This window comes from Podarcis cretensis (assembly GCF_951804945.1).
Source record: "Podarcis cretensis genome assembly, chromosome: 2".
Lineage (NCBI taxonomy): Eukaryota > Metazoa > Chordata > Lepidosauria > Squamata > Lacertidae > Podarcis > Podarcis cretensis.
In genome coordinates, this window is record NC_137171.1 from 114,578,411 (window position 1) to 114,596,789 (window position 18,379).

General features: G+C 46.8%; 1 protein-coding gene across 1 annotated transcript; it reads right to left on the minus strand.

The window, feature by feature from the left end:
• Nucleotides 1-1,379: 1,379 nt before the first annotated feature.
• On the minus strand, nt 1,380-12,922 carry LOC307209031 (uncharacterized protein C6orf47 homolog). The gene is made up of 2 exons (XM_079964117.1): nt 12,555-12,922; nt 1,380-7,800 (listed from the first exon to the last, which is right to left on the minus strand). The coding sequence occupies exon 2, from the start codon at nt 7,180-7,182 to the stop codon at nt 6,547-6,549; it is 636 nt and encodes a 211-aa protein (XP_079820243.1). The 5' UTR covers nt 7,183-7,800; nt 12,555-12,922; the 3' UTR covers nt 1,380-6,546.
• Between the last annotated feature and the right edge of the window lie 5,457 nt (nt 12,923-18,379).

Here is an 18,379-nt window from a genome sequence, read left to right on the forward strand (position 1 = left end):
GGCACTGTGGGTTAAACCACAGAGCCTAGGACTTGCCGATCAGAAGGTTGGTGGTTCAAATCCCTGCAATGGGGTGAGGTCCCGTTGTTCAGTCCCTGCTCCTGCCAACCTAGCAGTTCGAAAGCACGTCAAAGTGCAAGTAGATAAATAGGTACCACTCTGGCGGGAAGGTAAACGGCGTTTCCGTGCGCTGCTCTGGTTAGTCTTGCTGGCCACATGACCCGGAAGCTGTACACCGGTTCTTAAAAAAAGGGGGGGGAGAGAATGCAGCAAACTGCACCAAGCAGTGAAGGATAGCTCAGTTGGCAGAGCACAAGATTTAATTGGCAGGGTTCGAGCCCCCATGTTGGGCAAAAATATTCCTGCATTGCAGGAGGTTGGACTAAACGATCCTTGTCGTTCCTTCCAGCTCTATGATTCTGTGATTGGTCACATCAGTTGCTCCTCCCATTTTTTGTCTCTGGCCTCACCCACTACTAGCATGGTCCCCACAAAGGAATTCGGCCAAAAGTATGTTCACCCCGCCACCCTGCTATAGTATTTTATTGCATACAATTCCATACAATAAAATACAAAACAAGAAAATAAAAGAAGCAATAAAATTGCAATTAAAAATCGGTACGAATATTTCACATGATGTACGAACTGTTGGTTTCTATTTCCCTCACTGATATTGTACGAACACGCTGCCCAGTGATGGTCACAGAAAGGGGGAGGATGTTGGTTTCTATTTCCCTCACTGAGCAGCAAATGCAGTCATGGGACTTTGTTTTGCATTCCACAGTCAGAGTTGCTGTTGGGTTCCCACGGGAATGGGAGACTGGATGTGACGTTCACTGGTTTCCTGTTTTTCACTGTTCTCTCGGTGTTCTTTGTTTCCGAGAGGAGTTGCTTCTCTGCTCTCGCAGAGGCAAGATGCATGTTTGTATTCTCTCAGCATAGAAGTGTAAATAACATTAAGAATGTGGCACATACTGCTTATCCTTCCGCTGTGTGTGTGACGACGCTCTGCTTGGGCTCCAGATAAGACGAGCCTGTATCAGCTTCAGCTTCAGATGGGCCAAAGCTGGTCAAAATCTCACATGAACTGCCTCCCATGTTCCATCACAAATACACATACACACACAGTGTTAATGAATGAAGTTTGTGGGCCCTGCTGTAAATCCCAGCTGAGCTATGAAAAGTGAAAGCAAGCCCAGCTGAAAGCAGGAGGGGCGGGAGGCAGGGACCCACAGTGCAAGCTCCAGAGGAATGATGAACCCCTTTCTTCCCTCTCCTCCAGTAAAAACTGCCTGATTGCTGTCCAGTTAACATGAGAACTAGCAATATGCACAACTGTAGGTCGCTCCAGTTGCAACTGAGAATCGCAGAGCCTCGCATTGTTCTTTGAAGTTTCCCTTTTATTTAAATATATAGATATATAGATATATTAACACAGGTTGGAAAAATAAACGAATCCAAATCAACAGTGTTTTAAACTGTTAAAACAGCAGTCAGGATATAGAGACACAGGTTAGTTGATGCAGTTCTCCCGCCTGCGGCCGCCCCCTATACACAACCAATGCGTTCCCAAGTAAAACAGGGTAATTTGGTCCCCACCCCGCCCCACCCAATGAAGAAAATAACCACTATGCTTCCAAAATCACAAACGGCAACACACTTTCTCAGGCACTGGGGAACATCTAGAGTGGTGCATGACCAAACAGGACAGGGAAGAGGTATATTTTAGCTCTCAAGGGGTTGCAGAGATGTACCGTTTTGTGGAGACACAGAGGCACCCAGCCTCCTGTTGCTGTTCATGAAGCACACACAATTATTATTATTTTCTCTTGATCTTCCCTTCACTGGCAAACTCCTCACAGTTTTCATAACAATGCTGCCTCAGGATGGAGCCTATTATAATTCTAGCTTCTCCCTCCCTCCAACACAGAATAGCACAGCCAGCAGTGCGATGATACGGGTGCATAACGTTTCAGCAGGAACATCGCAGGCAGCTACTGGCTAGTATGTGTGACGCCACTCACACCCCTCATCTTGAGATTGATTCGTACGCAATATAAATTTGCTGAGGAATTACTAGGTTTCCCAAATAAGCACTCTGGTAATCCCAGTAAGCGAGACGGCGAGGTTTTTTTTTTGTTTGTTTTTTAAGAGCACAGCGTTGCACTGAAACCAACATAATAAGTCAGTCACTACTATAAGGGTGGAACGTCACATTATGTGGAAAAAACACAGGATTTCCAGCATTGTCTGTTCCTTTTGGCACGTGTGCAGACAGGACACTTCCAGGGGAGGCAGGTGGAAGGCTTTAACCCTTCCTCGAGTTGCTCGTTCTCAAAAATGGCCTCACGGAATCCTTGTCACCCCCAACTCTGGCTCAGTTTGGTTGAGGAAAGAATGAGGTTTTTTTGTGGGGGGTGCAGTTGCAAGGGGAAATCAACAGATACCAGAATACTACCTACCTCTCCCCAAGAAAGTTGCCACAAATTCACATTCAAAGATAGGTTTGCCAAGGAAGTTCTGCCTTCAAATGTTTTGGGGGCTCACCCATTATAAGACTCAGTCATTTCAAAATATTTTCTTGACTCCCCTTTCCTTTCAAAAACAAGATGGGTTCCTAATCATTTGTACAAGCGTCAGAAATCCTGTTCTGCCTGCTTCCGAGGTGTGGAGAGCTCTCTAGATCCAGCCCCGCTATAGCCCGTTCTCTAGATTAGCCCCTCTTCCGTTCGGAACATTTCAGTGGGTGGAAGGATGGCTTTAGCCCACAAGGATGGGGAACCTGTGGCCTTCCAGATGTTGTTGGACTATAGTTCCCATCATTCCCAGGTCACAGTCAGGGACGATGGGAGTTGCAGTATTAACAACAACCAGACGCACAAACGGAAGAATTCCGTAAGACTTTGTGCTAAGGAAGGATGTTTATGTTGGTGGGTTTCGTTTCAGACTGGCTTGCGCCATTCTGGACTGAATTAAAAAAACACAACAATATAAACCTACCCCAATGGGCTGTAGTCAAGTCAATCAATTTGAGGAAACAGCTAATTCCGCTGCTAGGGCACAAAATTGGTGGATCCACAGCTTCAAGTAAACTTCTTGGAGAAAATGAGCCGAAGGACAAAAGTAGACATTTCAGTACCACAGCTATACATCACAAGATGGGGTTTTCAGGAGTCGCCTGAGGCCATAGTATCACAGAAGTGTCACATCCACGACTGCTGCTAGTGGTCAGCCTAGTCAGTCAGCTACAAGAGCCCTGAGATTAAGGTGGGGACATTGTACAAAGCACCCTCCCCTCTCACTGCTCTCTGGAACACCAGGTGAAAAACTATACCTGGATAGGAGACAAATGTGGTGTGTTCTAACTGTAGAAGGGGCTTGCTGCTGTTTGCCTCAGAGGGAGCAACAAAGAGCGATGGCCATTGCGATGGCCTTCTACTCGTCCCTCAGCAAAAGGGGAAGATGTCCGTAGGTGAACGTGAGGGTGAAATTTAAAGGCGTTTGCACTTCAGGTCTGACACCCAGAGAGACAAAGATCTAGCGCATGACCCTGGGCAAAGGGAACCGTTTCCTCTCAGTTCCTATCTCCGATTCAGGGGTGGGGGATCTGTGGCCCTCCAGGCTACAACTCCTATCATTCCTAATTACTGACCGTTCCGACTAGGGCTGATGGGAGTTGGGATTCCGACAGCATTTGGGAGGCCAAAGCCCTCCTCTTCTTCCTGGAACAGGAATGCACACCACAAAAGCAGTGTTTGCCGGCACCCGCAGTGGCAGGCCAGAAGTTTGAAAGGATAGGGAAGGCATTCATTCTGCCTCAGAACCGGAACGCTTAAGTTTTTTATTCTCGCTCGAGGCAGATGGCATGGGACGTTCTGGCTCTATCCGGACAAGAGAGGGGTTTCACTTGAAAGATATCACATGGGTATTAGACAATATTCAGAGAAGGAAATGAATCTGAGAAAGCTTTTACAGAAAGGGTTGTGCATTTTTGGAAAAGGACTTGAATCCCGAGGACGTTTCCTAGATGAAATGGGAGTGTTTCTGCTGAAACAGAGATTGCAGCTTGCTCTGAATGTGGTTGCAGTGTAGAATTATTTCCTGCAACCATTTTTTTTAAAAAGGAATGATCTGATTTGCCACTTTCTTGTCTATCACAACATGGAGATCAAGTGGATCTCAAGGAGCTAGAGGGAGAGGGATGATCTAGCGGGGAAAGGGGACATCACAAAAGGGATTAATGAGAAAGAGTGGGTATGTTCTAGGTTCCAGAGATTCAAAATCAAAGCATGTTTTATACATCACTGCTTGCGGCTAACAGAGGAGTGTTCAGGGGAGAGGTTAAACTGTATTTGTGTTTGTGAAAGGAGTGGGGATCACTCAGTGATAACATCTGGTTTGGGGGCATTCTGGGCATGCATCAGAGACCGTGGATCTTGAAGGGAAGAAGGGGGCAGGGAGACAGAAATGTACGGTATATAACTTGGAAAGGACCTGACTGTGGACCTCACGTAGCTACAACATAGGATGGATTCCACACAAGAAGGTGGTGTTTGTTTTAGGAGATCACAAGAGACATACATGATCCCAACAGAACTGAAGAATGAAGTGTGTTGTGCTGATCTGGAAAGATGTGCTGACCTAGGAATGCGGAGGCTTTGCCAGAAATGAGGAAAGGAATAATGTTCCTACGAACACAACTGCCACATCAACTCCGGTGGTCCCTAGTTCCAACGGCAAGCATGGTGCAATATAAACTTCCCATCCCCTGGCAAGAAAAACACAAACAGGACCTTGGAAGAGAGGCCTGATTGGGCCTATGGCTGGCAGCCCCGACTGCAAGCCTGAACAGGTAACCAAGCTTCCCGCAGGTGAACTTTAATATTCTGGGAAACGTGGGTCACCCTCTTGCGACGCACACCTCAGGTGCAGGTGTGTGGTAAAGGTAGACATTTGTATCCCTGCGCGGCTCAAGCACACCTGGCTCCGCTGAGAGGCATGCTGAGATCCTCTTTCAATCACACCCAGATCCTTTGGGCAACACATGGCCCACACTGATCTGGTAGCATAAAATCTCAATATTGCTGAAGTTGCTTGGGCTGGGTATCAATAAAACAGGGCAAAGAACTAGACTCTCCTGCTGCTGGAAAAAGTTCTAGATGCTGGTGAGGAGCAGGTGGAATCTAGCTGAAATTCCAGGCTCAGAACTGCTTATCCCTGAGGTTTGGGACGGAGGGGAAGATCAACTTTTTAAATAGCCCACCTTGCCCCTTCAGAATAAGCTAGGGAGAGGCAGTCCATTTCTAACAGGGAGTCCTCAGTAGTCCACCCCCATCCAGATTCCTCCTCAGTAGTTTTACATATTTCCTGATACTGCCCTCCAGAAGTTCCTGAACTCCAACTCCCATCAGCCCCAGCAAGCCCAGCCAATAACCAGGGATGATGGGAACTGTAGTCCAACCATCTCTGGAAGGTTCCATGATGGGTACCCCTGCTCTAAGTTGTGGGAGGCTTTCATGACTTTCTGGAATCTTCCTCCCCTAGATTAGATGTCATACCAATTAGAACACTTCCTGCCAAACCCCAGTCCTCCCATTGGCTCCTTTGAATCCTCTTGTGCAGGTGCAATAGGTCTCTCTCATAGGATCTGACCCATAGTTCTCAAATCCACCCCGCCCTAGCCTCAGATAAATCCACTCTCTGGTCCCAGTTAAGATAGGATGTTCTCCATCCCACTGGATTCATCCCTAGTACCCACTTGCCCCAGCCTGAGACGGGGGCAAGAAGATGCAATGTGGCATCTACTGGCCCTTCCCAGATCATTTCCCCTGCCCTCTCCCTTCCACCCTCCAAATTGATTGTCCAAAGCCTCTTGCCCTCACCTGCTGGGCACCAGAGCAGAATGCTGCACTTGCTTGCTGTTCAAGATCAAAACACAGCTCCCAGTGTCCATTCTAGACAACTCACACTTGGGTCTGCTAAAACGAGGACCCCACTGACTGATGAAATCACCAGTCTTTGCAGATTATAGGAACTGGTTATGTGCGGACCACCCCATCAATGCTTCTTCAAAACTGCCAGCCAAACATGCTCTACAAGTGGGCAAGTGACCCTGTCAATGAACCCTCGAGTCCCCTCACCTTCCCGCCAAATCTAGTTCCCAAGATCCACTGGGGGCAGGAAAGACAGGAAAACCAGGTTCAGACTGGTTTGGATGTGGAGTGCACCCCCCACCCTCGTGCCCCATGATTTCTTCAAGGCCCCTCTAGGTGGGAATAGTTGTGATGGTTTCCCTTCCCTTTGCTCCCCAAAAAGCCATTCACAAATGGCCACTGGAACCACCTGCGTGGGGGGGACAGGACAGGACATACACACATACATATGTTTTTGCAAACATACACCCACTGCACAACACTCTCTATTCCCTCCTCTTTTGTGCGTGTCTGTCCAGCCGTCCTAAATGGGGACCACAACGGCTGCGCTCTTTGGCTTCCAACCCCCAATTCTACCCCATACAGCCGCAGAAGGCGGGCCAACAGAGTCTTCTTATAGCGGCGGCAACTGCTTGCCTGTGCCGGCTGCTGACAGTTCCTCTTCCTTGGCTGGGTCGGGGCCAATGGGCTCTTTCTCCTCTGGGGGCTCTGACCCGCTGGCCTGGATACTGACACACAAAACCAGGGTCTGCAGGAAGCCGTAGAGGCAGGCAAACTGAACCAGGTACTCCTGTACCAGCCACAGGGCCAAGTACATCCCGTAAGCGGTGACTAAGAAGCAGGCAAAGCCATGAAGCCAGACCTTCAGAGGGCTCCCGAATCCCAGGATATCCAAAACCAGCCAGAAGGCCGGGGACGAGGCACAGAGCAAAGTCACCACGCACAGGTCAAAGAGGTGGCGGGTGAAGTTGAAGCAGATCTGCAAGTGCTCTGGCGATTCGACGGATGCTTTTGGCGGCGAGAGGTGCTGAGGTATCCCGGCCAATAGGGAGCTCTCTCCAGCAGCGGAACTTTGGCCCCAGCCAATAGCGCCCAAGAGGCGTCGGCCGCTCCACCATCTTGGTTTTGGGGGCGCCGTGCTTTCCTCCAGCTCCCCCTGCATTTCCTCCTCTTCCTTTTTCACGTCCTTCGCCTTTCCTCGTCGCCAAGGCAGTCCAGGGAGCCATGACTTGGCTCTGCTGAGGAACATGGCGCAGGGAGAGGATGCACAGATATATTATTATAATATAGATAAATATATGTAAACAAACTAAAGAGCAGGTGTGGGAGCTATACACCCAGAGCAACCAAAGTTCACTTGGGACCCAAGGTTCTCGAAGATCAGCTCCCTGCCACGAAGAATGCGGCCTAGCATGGCATTTTCCACTCCTCCTGCTCACATCTGCTGCTTCAGATGCCAAGGCTGGTGGCTCAGTCTTCAAGGAAACCACAATTGTGGGTTTTCCATAAATCTTGGCTCTTCCGGGCTTGGAGCTGTCCTAGATGCTGGCTGCCAAGAACATGAATCTCCTGTGTCCAAGCAAATACATATGTTGGAGAACAGTTTGCTCACACAGAAGGAAGTTGAACTTCCTGCCACATCACACTGATTTTTTCAACACTCCTGGAAAACCAGCCATCTTAGGGCATGCAGGTCCGGTTCCCCAAATGGGCATGGTGGGTTCAGTTCCCTGTTTCCAAAAGGGTGTATTTGTGTCTCCCAAAATAAAAAAAAAATCTCAGCTTCTTATTAGTTCAGGGGCTCCAAAGTCTCGCATCATGCTGCCTCAAATAAAAGATGGGATCTTTCGCTCCAGAACAGCCTCCCCTATGAAAGAAAGAAAGAAATTTTCAGTCAGCGAACTGACCGCAGGTGGGACAGAATGACAATTAAGGGGAGATTTCTGATTTAACCTACTTCTTATCTTGAAAAATGGTGGTAATAGTGACCCATGGGCTTGCTGCAAGGGTGAACATGGTTTTAAATGCTGAAAACGGAAGACTAAAAGACGAATAAACTTTAATTCTCATCCTTCATGAAGATTTTCCGTCTAGCTAGCAGGAAATGTTACGGACCCCCAAATACTGACAAGGCCCTGATATTAGCTGTGGGTTATCGTCAACTAAGTTTTACTCAGTGTAGAGACACTGAAAATAACATGAGTAACTTAGAGCCATTCACTTCAATAGGCCTACGATGAGTAAAACCAAGTGAAACGTAACTGAATACCACACTATGTTCCCTGGTAGTTTCTCCAGGGAGATTATCATTTTTTAAAAAAACAACTGATCACATGATCAGTTTCTAAAACACTGATTCTCACCAATTCTCAATACTGATTTTATCCAATAATAAAATTATTGTTTCATTGATCATGTTTGTATCCTCACCCTTCACCACAGGCTCCCAGGGCAGGCTACACAAATCACAAAAAAAGCGTTGAATACAAATAATAAAACAGCAGCTAAAACTTTAAAAGAATGCAATTGAACAACCAGACATACTTTAGAGAGGAGGTAATTCTGAAGATGGGCTTCTACTTCTAAGAAGGCTTTACAGTGGTACCTCGGGATACATACGCTTCAGGTTACAGACTCCACTAATCCAGAAATAGTGCTTCAGATTAAGAACTTTGCTTCAGGATGAGAACAGAAATTGTGCTCTGGCGACGCGGCAGCAGCAGGAGGCCCCATTAGCTAAATTGGTGCTTCAGGTTAAGAACAGTTTGAGGTTAAGAACGGACCTCCAGAACGAATTAAGTACTTAACCTGAGGTACCACTGTACTTGGTTATAGAGAGAGGCGTTCCTTCAGATATTTGGGCCCCACATCGTTTAGGGCTTTCCACAGACCCCATTCCAAGTGCTGGTTTGGACCTATAAAACCTTAAAACAGAACCACAATGCCTCAAGGAACGCCTCTCTCCATATGAAACAATCCAGACTCTCCTCGTTCATCATCTGAGGCCCTTCTTCATGTGCCTCCTCTGTGAGAGGTCCAGAGGGTGGCAACATGAGAACGGGGCCTTCTCTGCAGCGGCTCCCTGTTTGTGTGATGCTGTCCCCAGGGAGGCTCGCCTGTCACCTTCATTATACAACTGGATATATCAGTTGCAGCTTCCAAACTGTCTTCAGGAGCAGCCTCAGGGGCAGCACACTGCAATAATCCAACCTGGAGGTGTAACCAGAGAATGGGCAACTGTGGCAAAGCAAGACCAAAATGCAGCCCTTTGCCCAAGTGAGCTTTTGCAGGCAAGGCAGTGATTAAGGGCCAGTTTAAAATCAAATTATTATCCTGGATTCGACTACTTCAGAATGCAGGTAGGGGGGACGAATCTTGAAAGCACTGCGTGCGTGTTCCTACATGTAAAAAAGCAGCATGTTGGGAAACAGTTCAAGCTCGCCTTCTCTGTATTTGTCCATCTAAAAGGAGGATTTTCTGGTGGGGAAGCACTCAGACCTAATTTCCTGCAGTGGTACGATCCAAAAAAACCGAAAATCCCTTTACATCACTTGAATCTGCTGCTTGTATATACTGGCCCTAATCTCTGTCTCAGAATACAAATGCATTCTATCAGCCACTCCCAATCCCTTGATTGCTTTGGAATTTAATTGCAAAACTCCAAAAAAGGGTTTTGTACCTCCAGAATTTTGATTTCCCCTATCTTAGGTTGACCTATCTTAGTTTCTCTCCCCCCCACCCCCACCCCAATAATCTCTTTTGGATGGCATGAACCCAAAATGTGCAATTAGTTGAAAACAAGCAGATGGATATCCACCATCTGTAGCCACAAAACAAGATCTGCATGGCGTAATAGATATTTTGCAACACCAAGCCGAAACCTGTTTCTATAATCGCCTATGCATTTCTGCTGCTGTAGGGGGGAATATGCCAACAAGGAGCCCTCAAGACGAACAAAAACCTCATTTAAACTCTCAGAAAAGTGACTTCCCCAACCTGGTGCTGGCTGAGGCTGATGGGAATTGTAGTCCAAAACACCTGGAAGGAACCAGTCTGGGGAAGGCTCCCCCTTAGTGCATAAACAAACATGGCGGCCCTCCAGATAGGTATAGTTGGACCACAACTCCCATCAGCCCCAGGCAGTGTGGTCCACAGAAAGGGATGATGGGAGCTGGAGTTCAATGGCATCAAGGGTTAAATACATCAGCTACCCCTGAATTACCTGTTGGGGGGGCAGGAGAGAACATATATACCACTCTAAGTTTCCCATTATCCAACAGCTTGTATGAAACTAGGGGTCAGAGGTGAATTTAGGGGAGCCAGACTGGTTCACCCACACTGGGCACTGATCCGAGAGGGTGCCGCAACAATGACAAAAGAGATTGGGAGGGGGGATTTGGGTGTCATACAGGGTGCTGCAGAAATGTTAGAGCCCAAAGTTCGCCACTACTAGGGGTTCACGAAGAGTGTCCCAGAGCACCTCAGAAGAGCTACCAATGAAAGAGAATGCCTCTGAACATGTTCAGAGTGCTTTCCTGTTCACCACTGAATAACCACAACTTGTGCTTGAGGCTGAGGTAAAGGGCATGACTTTCACGCACCGCCAGATTTTCTAGCCAATCCATGTCAGATATACAGCAGCTTGCTTTCTTTTAAAAAACTGACTTTGGAAAGCCTTGATTATCTCTCATATTCTGCGTATTATAATGGCTGTTGGCTCTGCTGGTTCATCTTTTATCACAGTTGTCTCTTACGTACACTGATTTTACATATGTTAATGGGGTTGTGGCCCCTCCAGCCCAAGTCAAGAGTTGGAACTACAGTGGTAAAGGTAAAGGGACCCCTGACCATTAGGTCCAGTCTTGACAGACTCTGGGGTTATGGCACTCATCTCGCTTTATTGGCCCAGGTCTTGTGGCCAGCATGACTAAGCCACTTCTGACGAACCAGAGCAGTGCACGGAAATGCCGTTGACCTTCCCGCCAGAGCGGTACCTATTTATCTACTTGCACTTTGACGTGTTTTCGAACTGCTAGGTTGGCAGGAGCAGGGACCGAGCAACGGGAGCTCACCCCGTCGCGGGGATTCGAACCGCCAACCTTCTGATCGGCAAGCCCTAGGCTCTGTGGTTTAACCCACAGCGCCACCCGCGTCTCTAACTACAGTGGTACCTCGGGTTAAGGACATAATTCGTTCCAGAGGTCCATTCTTAACCTGAAACTGTTCTTAACCTGAAGCACCACTTTAGCTAATGGGGCCTCCTGCTGCTGCTGCGCTGCCGGAGCACGATTTCTGTTCTCATCCCGAAGCAAAGTTCTTAACCCGAGGTACTATTTCTGGGTTAGCGGAGTCTGTAACCTGAAGCGTATGTAACCTGAAGCGTCTGTAACCCAAGGTACCACTGTACTGAAATGAACGATTGTGGCTAAACTTGGGGCCAACGGTTTTGATGGACCTGCTCCGGATAGGGCTAGCAAGGGACACAACAACCCTTTGCAGAAAATGAGAATGAACGAAACAATCATAAAACCCACAAATGGCTTCACAACCACCCCACAAGCACAAAATACTTCAGGCACATGGAAGATGAATCAAACCTCAAAACATGCGTCTCTGTGTGTTAATGAAATGGCAAGGCTGCACCTTCTGCTGTGGGAATATTTGTGTGAGACAGGAAGCGAGGATGCGCTTGGGATTCCTCGTGAGCCACTTTCAGATTGGGCTGGGAGTCTGGTCTAGGTGTAATTATGGCGCCATATGCTCTGGTTGGGGGATCCCATTCCCACCAGTGTGGTTTTATTCGGCTTAGAGGGGATTGTGCCTGAGGAGCTGTAGGTTATTAAGAGCGGGAGCCTCATTCATGGCGGGGTTATATGTCATTTGCTCTCTGCAGCTCTGGAGTGTGCAGCAAGCATGACTTTTGCGAGACTAATCAGAAAAGGTGCCTCAACTGGAAAAAGGTGCCTCAACATGTGTACATTTATAGCATAACAGTCTCCTTATAGAAGCATCCTGAATCGACTGCTTTTAAGTTCTTAAAACAATCAATGTGTGTGTGTGTTTGTGTGTGTAGGGCTATCCTCTGCAGTGCTGTGCAATAAGGATACTTGGGATTTTATATAAGGCATTTCAATATATCTCTCACAACACATTTAACTCTGCAATGTTTCAAATCGTGTGGGGGGGGGAGGCGTGCGTATGGGGGTTGTCAACCAACATCTGGTCTATTTATAGGCTTCATGAGATTCCCGGCGGAGGGAACTGCCTTCTTAGGCCTTTATTGCAAAAAATAATAATACTCCCCCCTCCCTTCTAAATTAAAGAATCCTTGCAAACCCTCACTTGAATCCTAATCGATGCAGCTACACACACCAAAAAAAAAAGCAAATTCCCCCCCAAGAGCTGCTCCCTTAACTCAAAGATTCCTCCCTCCCCAGAGAATCTGTACACCCCCCTCCCTAAACGACTGCACCCAACGATCCTAATTAGGGCCGATCTCCCGATCACCCCCCCCCCCCAAAATAAACCCCTCCAGGAATATCCACCACCCGCTTGCCGGAGAGACCGCAGCGCTGCAACACGCGCCCCCCCCTTCCACACACACACGCGTTTAGCACGTACCGGGTGAGATCCAGAGAAGCGATGCCTCCGTAGCAACTTTTTCCCCTTCCCCTCCCTACGGATTTCTTTCTCCTTCCCTTCCGATTTCAGCTTTTTATCTTGCAGAGTAGGGCGGTTTGATTTCATTCCTTTCCTCCGCCTCCCCTGGAAGGTAGCAATGCTCTTCTTTTTAATGTCCCCTACCTTGTTTTTTTTAATATAATTTTATATATATTTGCGTGTGTCCAAACTCCAGCAAAAGAGGGACTTTCCGGAGGATCTTTGGCCCCGCCGAGCAAAGGGAGAGAAGGAAGGGGAGAGACTAGCCCAGCCCTAGATGGAGAAGGAGGGGGAAGGAGTGGGGGGGGGGAGAAAGAGAGAAGTCTCTTCCTTGGGATTTTCTGGTAGGGCTAGATTAGGGAAAAGCACCACCCCAAAGGCGGGAGGAGCCTCTAGGGAGGGGTCAACTGGGAAGGAGGGGCTACCTGGGGGGTGGAGGAAGTGGGAGAACTGGAAGGGCGGACTGGGTGTCGGAGGGAGCGGGAGGGGCTGGGAGCTGGCGCAGCCCGGACTCCTGGGTTCCCTGCGAGGGCGCCAGGATCATTCTGGTTTCATTCATTGCTGTTAGTCAATGCAACAGTCCCAGAGGCAGGTTGCAAAAGTGTGAAGTGTTGAAATTACAGACTCAGACATGGGTCAGCAAACTTTTCAGCAGGGGCCCGGTCCACTGTCCCTCAGACCTTGTGGTGGGGGCCAGACTATATTTTTGGGGGGGGAAATAAAAAATGAACGAATTCCTATGCCCCACAAATAAACCAGAGATGCCTTTTAAATAAAAGCACACATTCTCCTCACGTAAAAACACGAGGCAGGCCCCACAAATAACCCAGAGATGCATTTTAAATAAAAGTGAGGCATCTAATCATAGCCTGCATTTTTATTGAGGCTTGATCAGGGCCTGTATTTTAAAATGAGCTTAAAGATTTTCAAATGTTCATGCCAGGCAGAAGACCAGCTGCCTAAGAACCTTGGCAAGATGTTTATTCTCCTGGATAAGGGGGCCCCCTGATTTATAGCAGAAAACAATTCTCAAAGTCGTAAAAAGGGAATTACAGGCTGACAGCCAAGGTTACACTGACCCTACATATTACAGAAGATAAAAAAAGCAGAGAAAAACATAATTAAGAGTGGGTAAATAGTAAAATAAAACCATGTGCCTCCCATTCAACTTGAGCCATATTTTCCTAAGGTTGAAAGGTCAAGAGCAGTGAAAAAGGCAACTGGCTTGGCTGGAGAAGATAGGTTTTCTTTCTTTCTTTCTATTTTGAGGCTGGAAACTGTTCCTTACTTTGAAAAGGTTTATTCTTCTAAAAAGCTATCTATGTTATGTATTAAATATATTGGCTTAAATGTAATTATGCAAAGGAATTAGAAGCTAAGAAATGTTAAATCCTTATGCTAGATTCTTATTTCATATAGTTGGAAGAGATCACAGGGGCCATCAGCCACCAGCCTAGCCCCCCCTGCCAAGCAGGAAACATCATTAGAGCATACATATGGTTGTCAAGCTTTTGTTTAGAGACCTCCAAAGGAAGGAGATCTTTCAATGATGATCCTTGACATCTGTTTAAGATAAAAATTTAAGATTAACCATCTGTTTTGGAGGGCAATAGGGCGAGGTGAGCTGGTAATTAAGGTTCCTTGTTGCGACACATGTAAGATATATTACTACTTATTTGTCATTTATAGATAGAAGAATATATAGCTTTTTGTTTCCCATAAAAGGACAAGAGGAAATGGGTGTATCTTTTGTGATTGGTTCTAGCAAACAGCCAATAGGAATTTCAACCAGGCTGATTGGACAGAGGCAGCCACAGGAGGAGCAAGGGGGCTGAATTAAGGAAATATAAGTGCTGGCCAGAATGACAGGAGGCCAGGCCAGAGCTTGGTAACCATATACCACTGTGCCTCATATTTATTTGTCTGACAAATAAATTATTATTTTAATTTCTCTATTGCTGCGTTGAATATTTCATTCCAGCTAAGCGTTAACCACAAGCAGGGTGCTACAAAAGGACACATTCTCCTCATGTAAAAACACCAGGCAGGCCCCAGGCTGCGCACCTGGTCCTTCAGGGGCACAGTTACCCCATTCAGGACCAGGGAGTCCCCCACACCCACCCGCCCCCTGTTCTCCAAGTCTTTATTATTTCTTAAATTGGTATACCACCCTTTATCAGTAGATGTCAGGGCAGTTCAGATCCAAAATAAAAATACAAGAAACAAAACAATAAACCCCACCCCCCAACCAAGTAAAGCTTGCATTAGTTACAGTGGTGAAAGTTCCTAAATTAGAGGTAAAAAGGTAAAGGTACCCCTGCCCGTACGGGCCAGTCTTGACAGACTCTGGGGTTGTGCACCCATCTCACTTAAGAGGCCAGGGGCCAGCGCTGTCCGGAGACACTTCTGGGTCACGTGGCCAGCGTGACATCGCTGCTCTGGCGAGCCAGAGCCGCACACGGAAACGCCGTTTACCTTCCCGCTGGTAAGCGGTCCCTATTTATCTACTTGCACCCGGAGGTGCTTTCGAACTGCTAGGTTGGCAGGCGCTGGGACCGAGCAGCGGGAGCGCACCCCGCCGCAGGGATTCGAACCGCCGACCTTTCGATCGGCAAGTCCTAGGCGCTGAGGCTTTAACCCACAGCGCCACCTGCGTCCCCTGAAATTAGAGGTACAGGAACTCAATAATGGCTTGTAAGAGCCATGCGGTCTGAGCCGCAGCAACCAGCTAAGACCTACTCATCGTTTGAGCTTCCCTGGCAGATTGAAGGTGAACAATAGTCTTGATCACCTTCCTCCCAAGGCAAGTGGGAGAGACCTAGCTAAGCCTGGCAGGACAGTTTACTCTATGGTCTTAACTCCTTCATGCATTAATTAGACTTAAGCGTTGTTGGGTGTATGAGGCTGGTCATCCCACATTGTTTTCTGGTTCCTGCTTGCAGTCTTCCTTTAGGCATCTGTTTGATTACTGTGAGAACACAATGCTAGATGAGGTAAGCCTTTGGCCTGATCCAGCAGACCTGTAGTGATCAGTTGGGATTGCTATGAGGAATTATAGAGTAAGCCATCTGTGTCAGCAATGAAAGCACTGTGCTGACTGGGTTTAAACTATTTTGATATGATTCTTGATCAATCCACACCTCTGCATCCCTGTTCCATTTCTCTTTCTTGACCAGTCACATACACTGCCAATTGCTTCGCCAGGCAGGCATCCTGGGTCATCAAAGACAGTGGGCAGTTTCTTTGATGTAGCTTTTCTGATATGTTAATCTTAGGATGTTAATCTTAGGGCCAGGAAGCAGATCTCACCTGAAGGTGATAATGATCATTGTCTTCCTGGCCATCCTAATAATAATAATTATTATTATTATTATTATTATTATTATTATTATTATTATTATTTATTTATACCCCGCCCTCCCCAGCCAAGGCCGGGCTCAGAGCGGCTTACAAGCAATAATAAAAACAAGATGAATGATTACAAACTTAAAAACAAAAAAATACAACATTAAAATAATGGAACATTAAAATATTAAAATGTAGCGTCATCGCAGGAGAAAGAAAAGAAGAAGAAAAAAATCATGTGTATTGTTTGTTTATGACCTCAGGGGTTGCCAAATGCACTCCTTTGTAGTTCTGTTTTGTTTACCCCAGAAATATGTGTGCTTAATTAGTTTTGGTAATTTAACTTTGTCCCCACGTGGGGTTTGTTGAAATGCTCAGAAGAAATCTGATTGGTTCTTACGAACACTCTGTAAAAAGTTCTTTTGTGAATAAGACGACCTGGGCCGAGGGGTAGAGGCAGAGATTATTATACGCACCCTTCCCAGAGTCTTGCTGGTTCAAGCCTCTGTGTGTATTCTTATTAATCAGAGTTCAATCCTTCCTTTACTTTGAGAACGCCTCACAGACCTTTTTTTATGTCATGAAAAGAGTCCATTCCCCCAGGAAAATACCAAGGTTTGGAGCCAAAAGTCATGGGTTCTCCTAGGAGAAGCTGGACTGATAATAGAGTTGCCATGCCAAAAGAGTTTCTGTCTCTTTAAACCTTACAATTTGAGGCACACATTGTGAACCCCTGGCCTTCCAGATGTTGAGCCATGCTGGCTGACAGGGCTGGCCCACCCATTAGGCAAGGTGAGATAACTGCCTCAGGCATCAGGATCCACAGGGGCAGCAGATCCCAATGTAGATCACTGTTTTCCCCTTTGTTCCTGATTTAGCTCTTCACTCACCCCTTCCCCACCATTTTGTGGTTCTCCTCATGTACCAAAATGTCTTGGGCTGGCCTCGTTGGCTGAGATTTATGGGATTTGAAGTACATCTGGAGGGTTATGGGTTCCCTTATCCCTGCCATATATGGGTTCCCTTATCCCTGTTCATATATTAATCACTCGGAGGCTGCAATTCTAAGCATAGTGGCATTGACTTTTGAGTAAGCGTCGTTTACAATAGCCTATTTATTTTGAAAGAAGTCACTTTCAAATAGCCAGGCACCTATCGAGGATTTATGGCACCCATTTTATTTTATTTTTATTTTTTGAAGTCTGCTGGGTTCTGCTAAAACCGGCAGGAAAATATCCATGAACTCTTATCGTACCTTTTAAGTGCCAAGTCAGAACTAGTTCATTTCCTCATGCTTCTGGCAAGTGCTTCCTTAATGCAGCTACTAATCCATTTCTACAGTGTGAGTGTTCTTTATGGTCTATTAATTTTATCAGAAAGGCATGTCAGATTGCTAACTCCCTCAAGGGGGCAGAGAAGCAGGGTATAAATGTTTTAAATAAATAAAACGCATATTTGTGTTTTCGGTAGCCACCTATTGGACGTTGCCAGACATAGCTGAATAAAAGGAGATGACAAATGGGCGGAAAAGGAGGGGCAAGATTCTGTTCTGAGCCAGAGAAAAGACTTTACAGTATTCTTAAAAGCACATCTCTGTAGGAATATCAAAAGGAGATCCTTTACCAATTCAATGAACAGATACAAGAGCTGCAAAGAGTTGTTTTTACAGGATCCCACCTCTCTTCCCTCAGGGATCAGAGATGCTATATTGTCCCCTATTAATTAGTTTTAACTGGGGGTGCGATCACAAGGGACAAGTGAGGTATTTAAGGGTATTAAAAGCATGAAGAGCTGTTTTAATAACCCTAGTGGCCTTTTTCAGGCACTTGTTAGGTCAGCATAGAAATTAATAGGGGGCCTTGCAGTCACCGCGCATGCTATTTTTGGGGAAGGGAAGGGGGGGGGCGATTCCGTTGCTATGGTAACCACCTACCTTGAGGCCTTTCCCAGCCTAAGCAGAGCTGTGTTACTGTAATTAAGACAAACCCCTGTAATAATCACCTTTAAACAGCTTTGTCTGCAGGCCTGAACTGGCCATTTGATAGTTCTGGCAAATTCCAGAGGGGGCCAGTCTCCCTGGGACTTTTATGCTCAGCAAGCAAATAGCATCACCTTTAAAAACACACCTGATTTGCAATTCCTATGGGGGTTGTTCAAACTGTGCAGGACCACAGCCAAAAGTGGGGTAAACCCCCAGGTTCTCACTTGGAGAAGGAAACAAGGATGGCTGAATGTGAAAGCAGAAAGCAGCAGTTTGGGGGATTAGATGTTCGGTGAATGTATTTGTTTCTGTGGAGTCTGCTCCGTAATGGTTTGGAAAGGGGCAGAATCGTCTTTTGCTCAAGCCAGTAGTAGTGAAATGCTAACTTCAAGCAACACACAATGAGGTTGGAAGGAAAACCCATCTGGGATACTCTCCCTTTCCTTTTGAGGCTGCCAGT

Bases quoted from the DNA above. Each gene is read 5' to 3' on its own strand.
- LOC307209031 (XM_079964117.1), bottom strand. From the start codon at position 7,182: ATGTTCCTCAGCAGAGCCAAGTCATGGCTCCCTGGACTGCCTTGGCGA.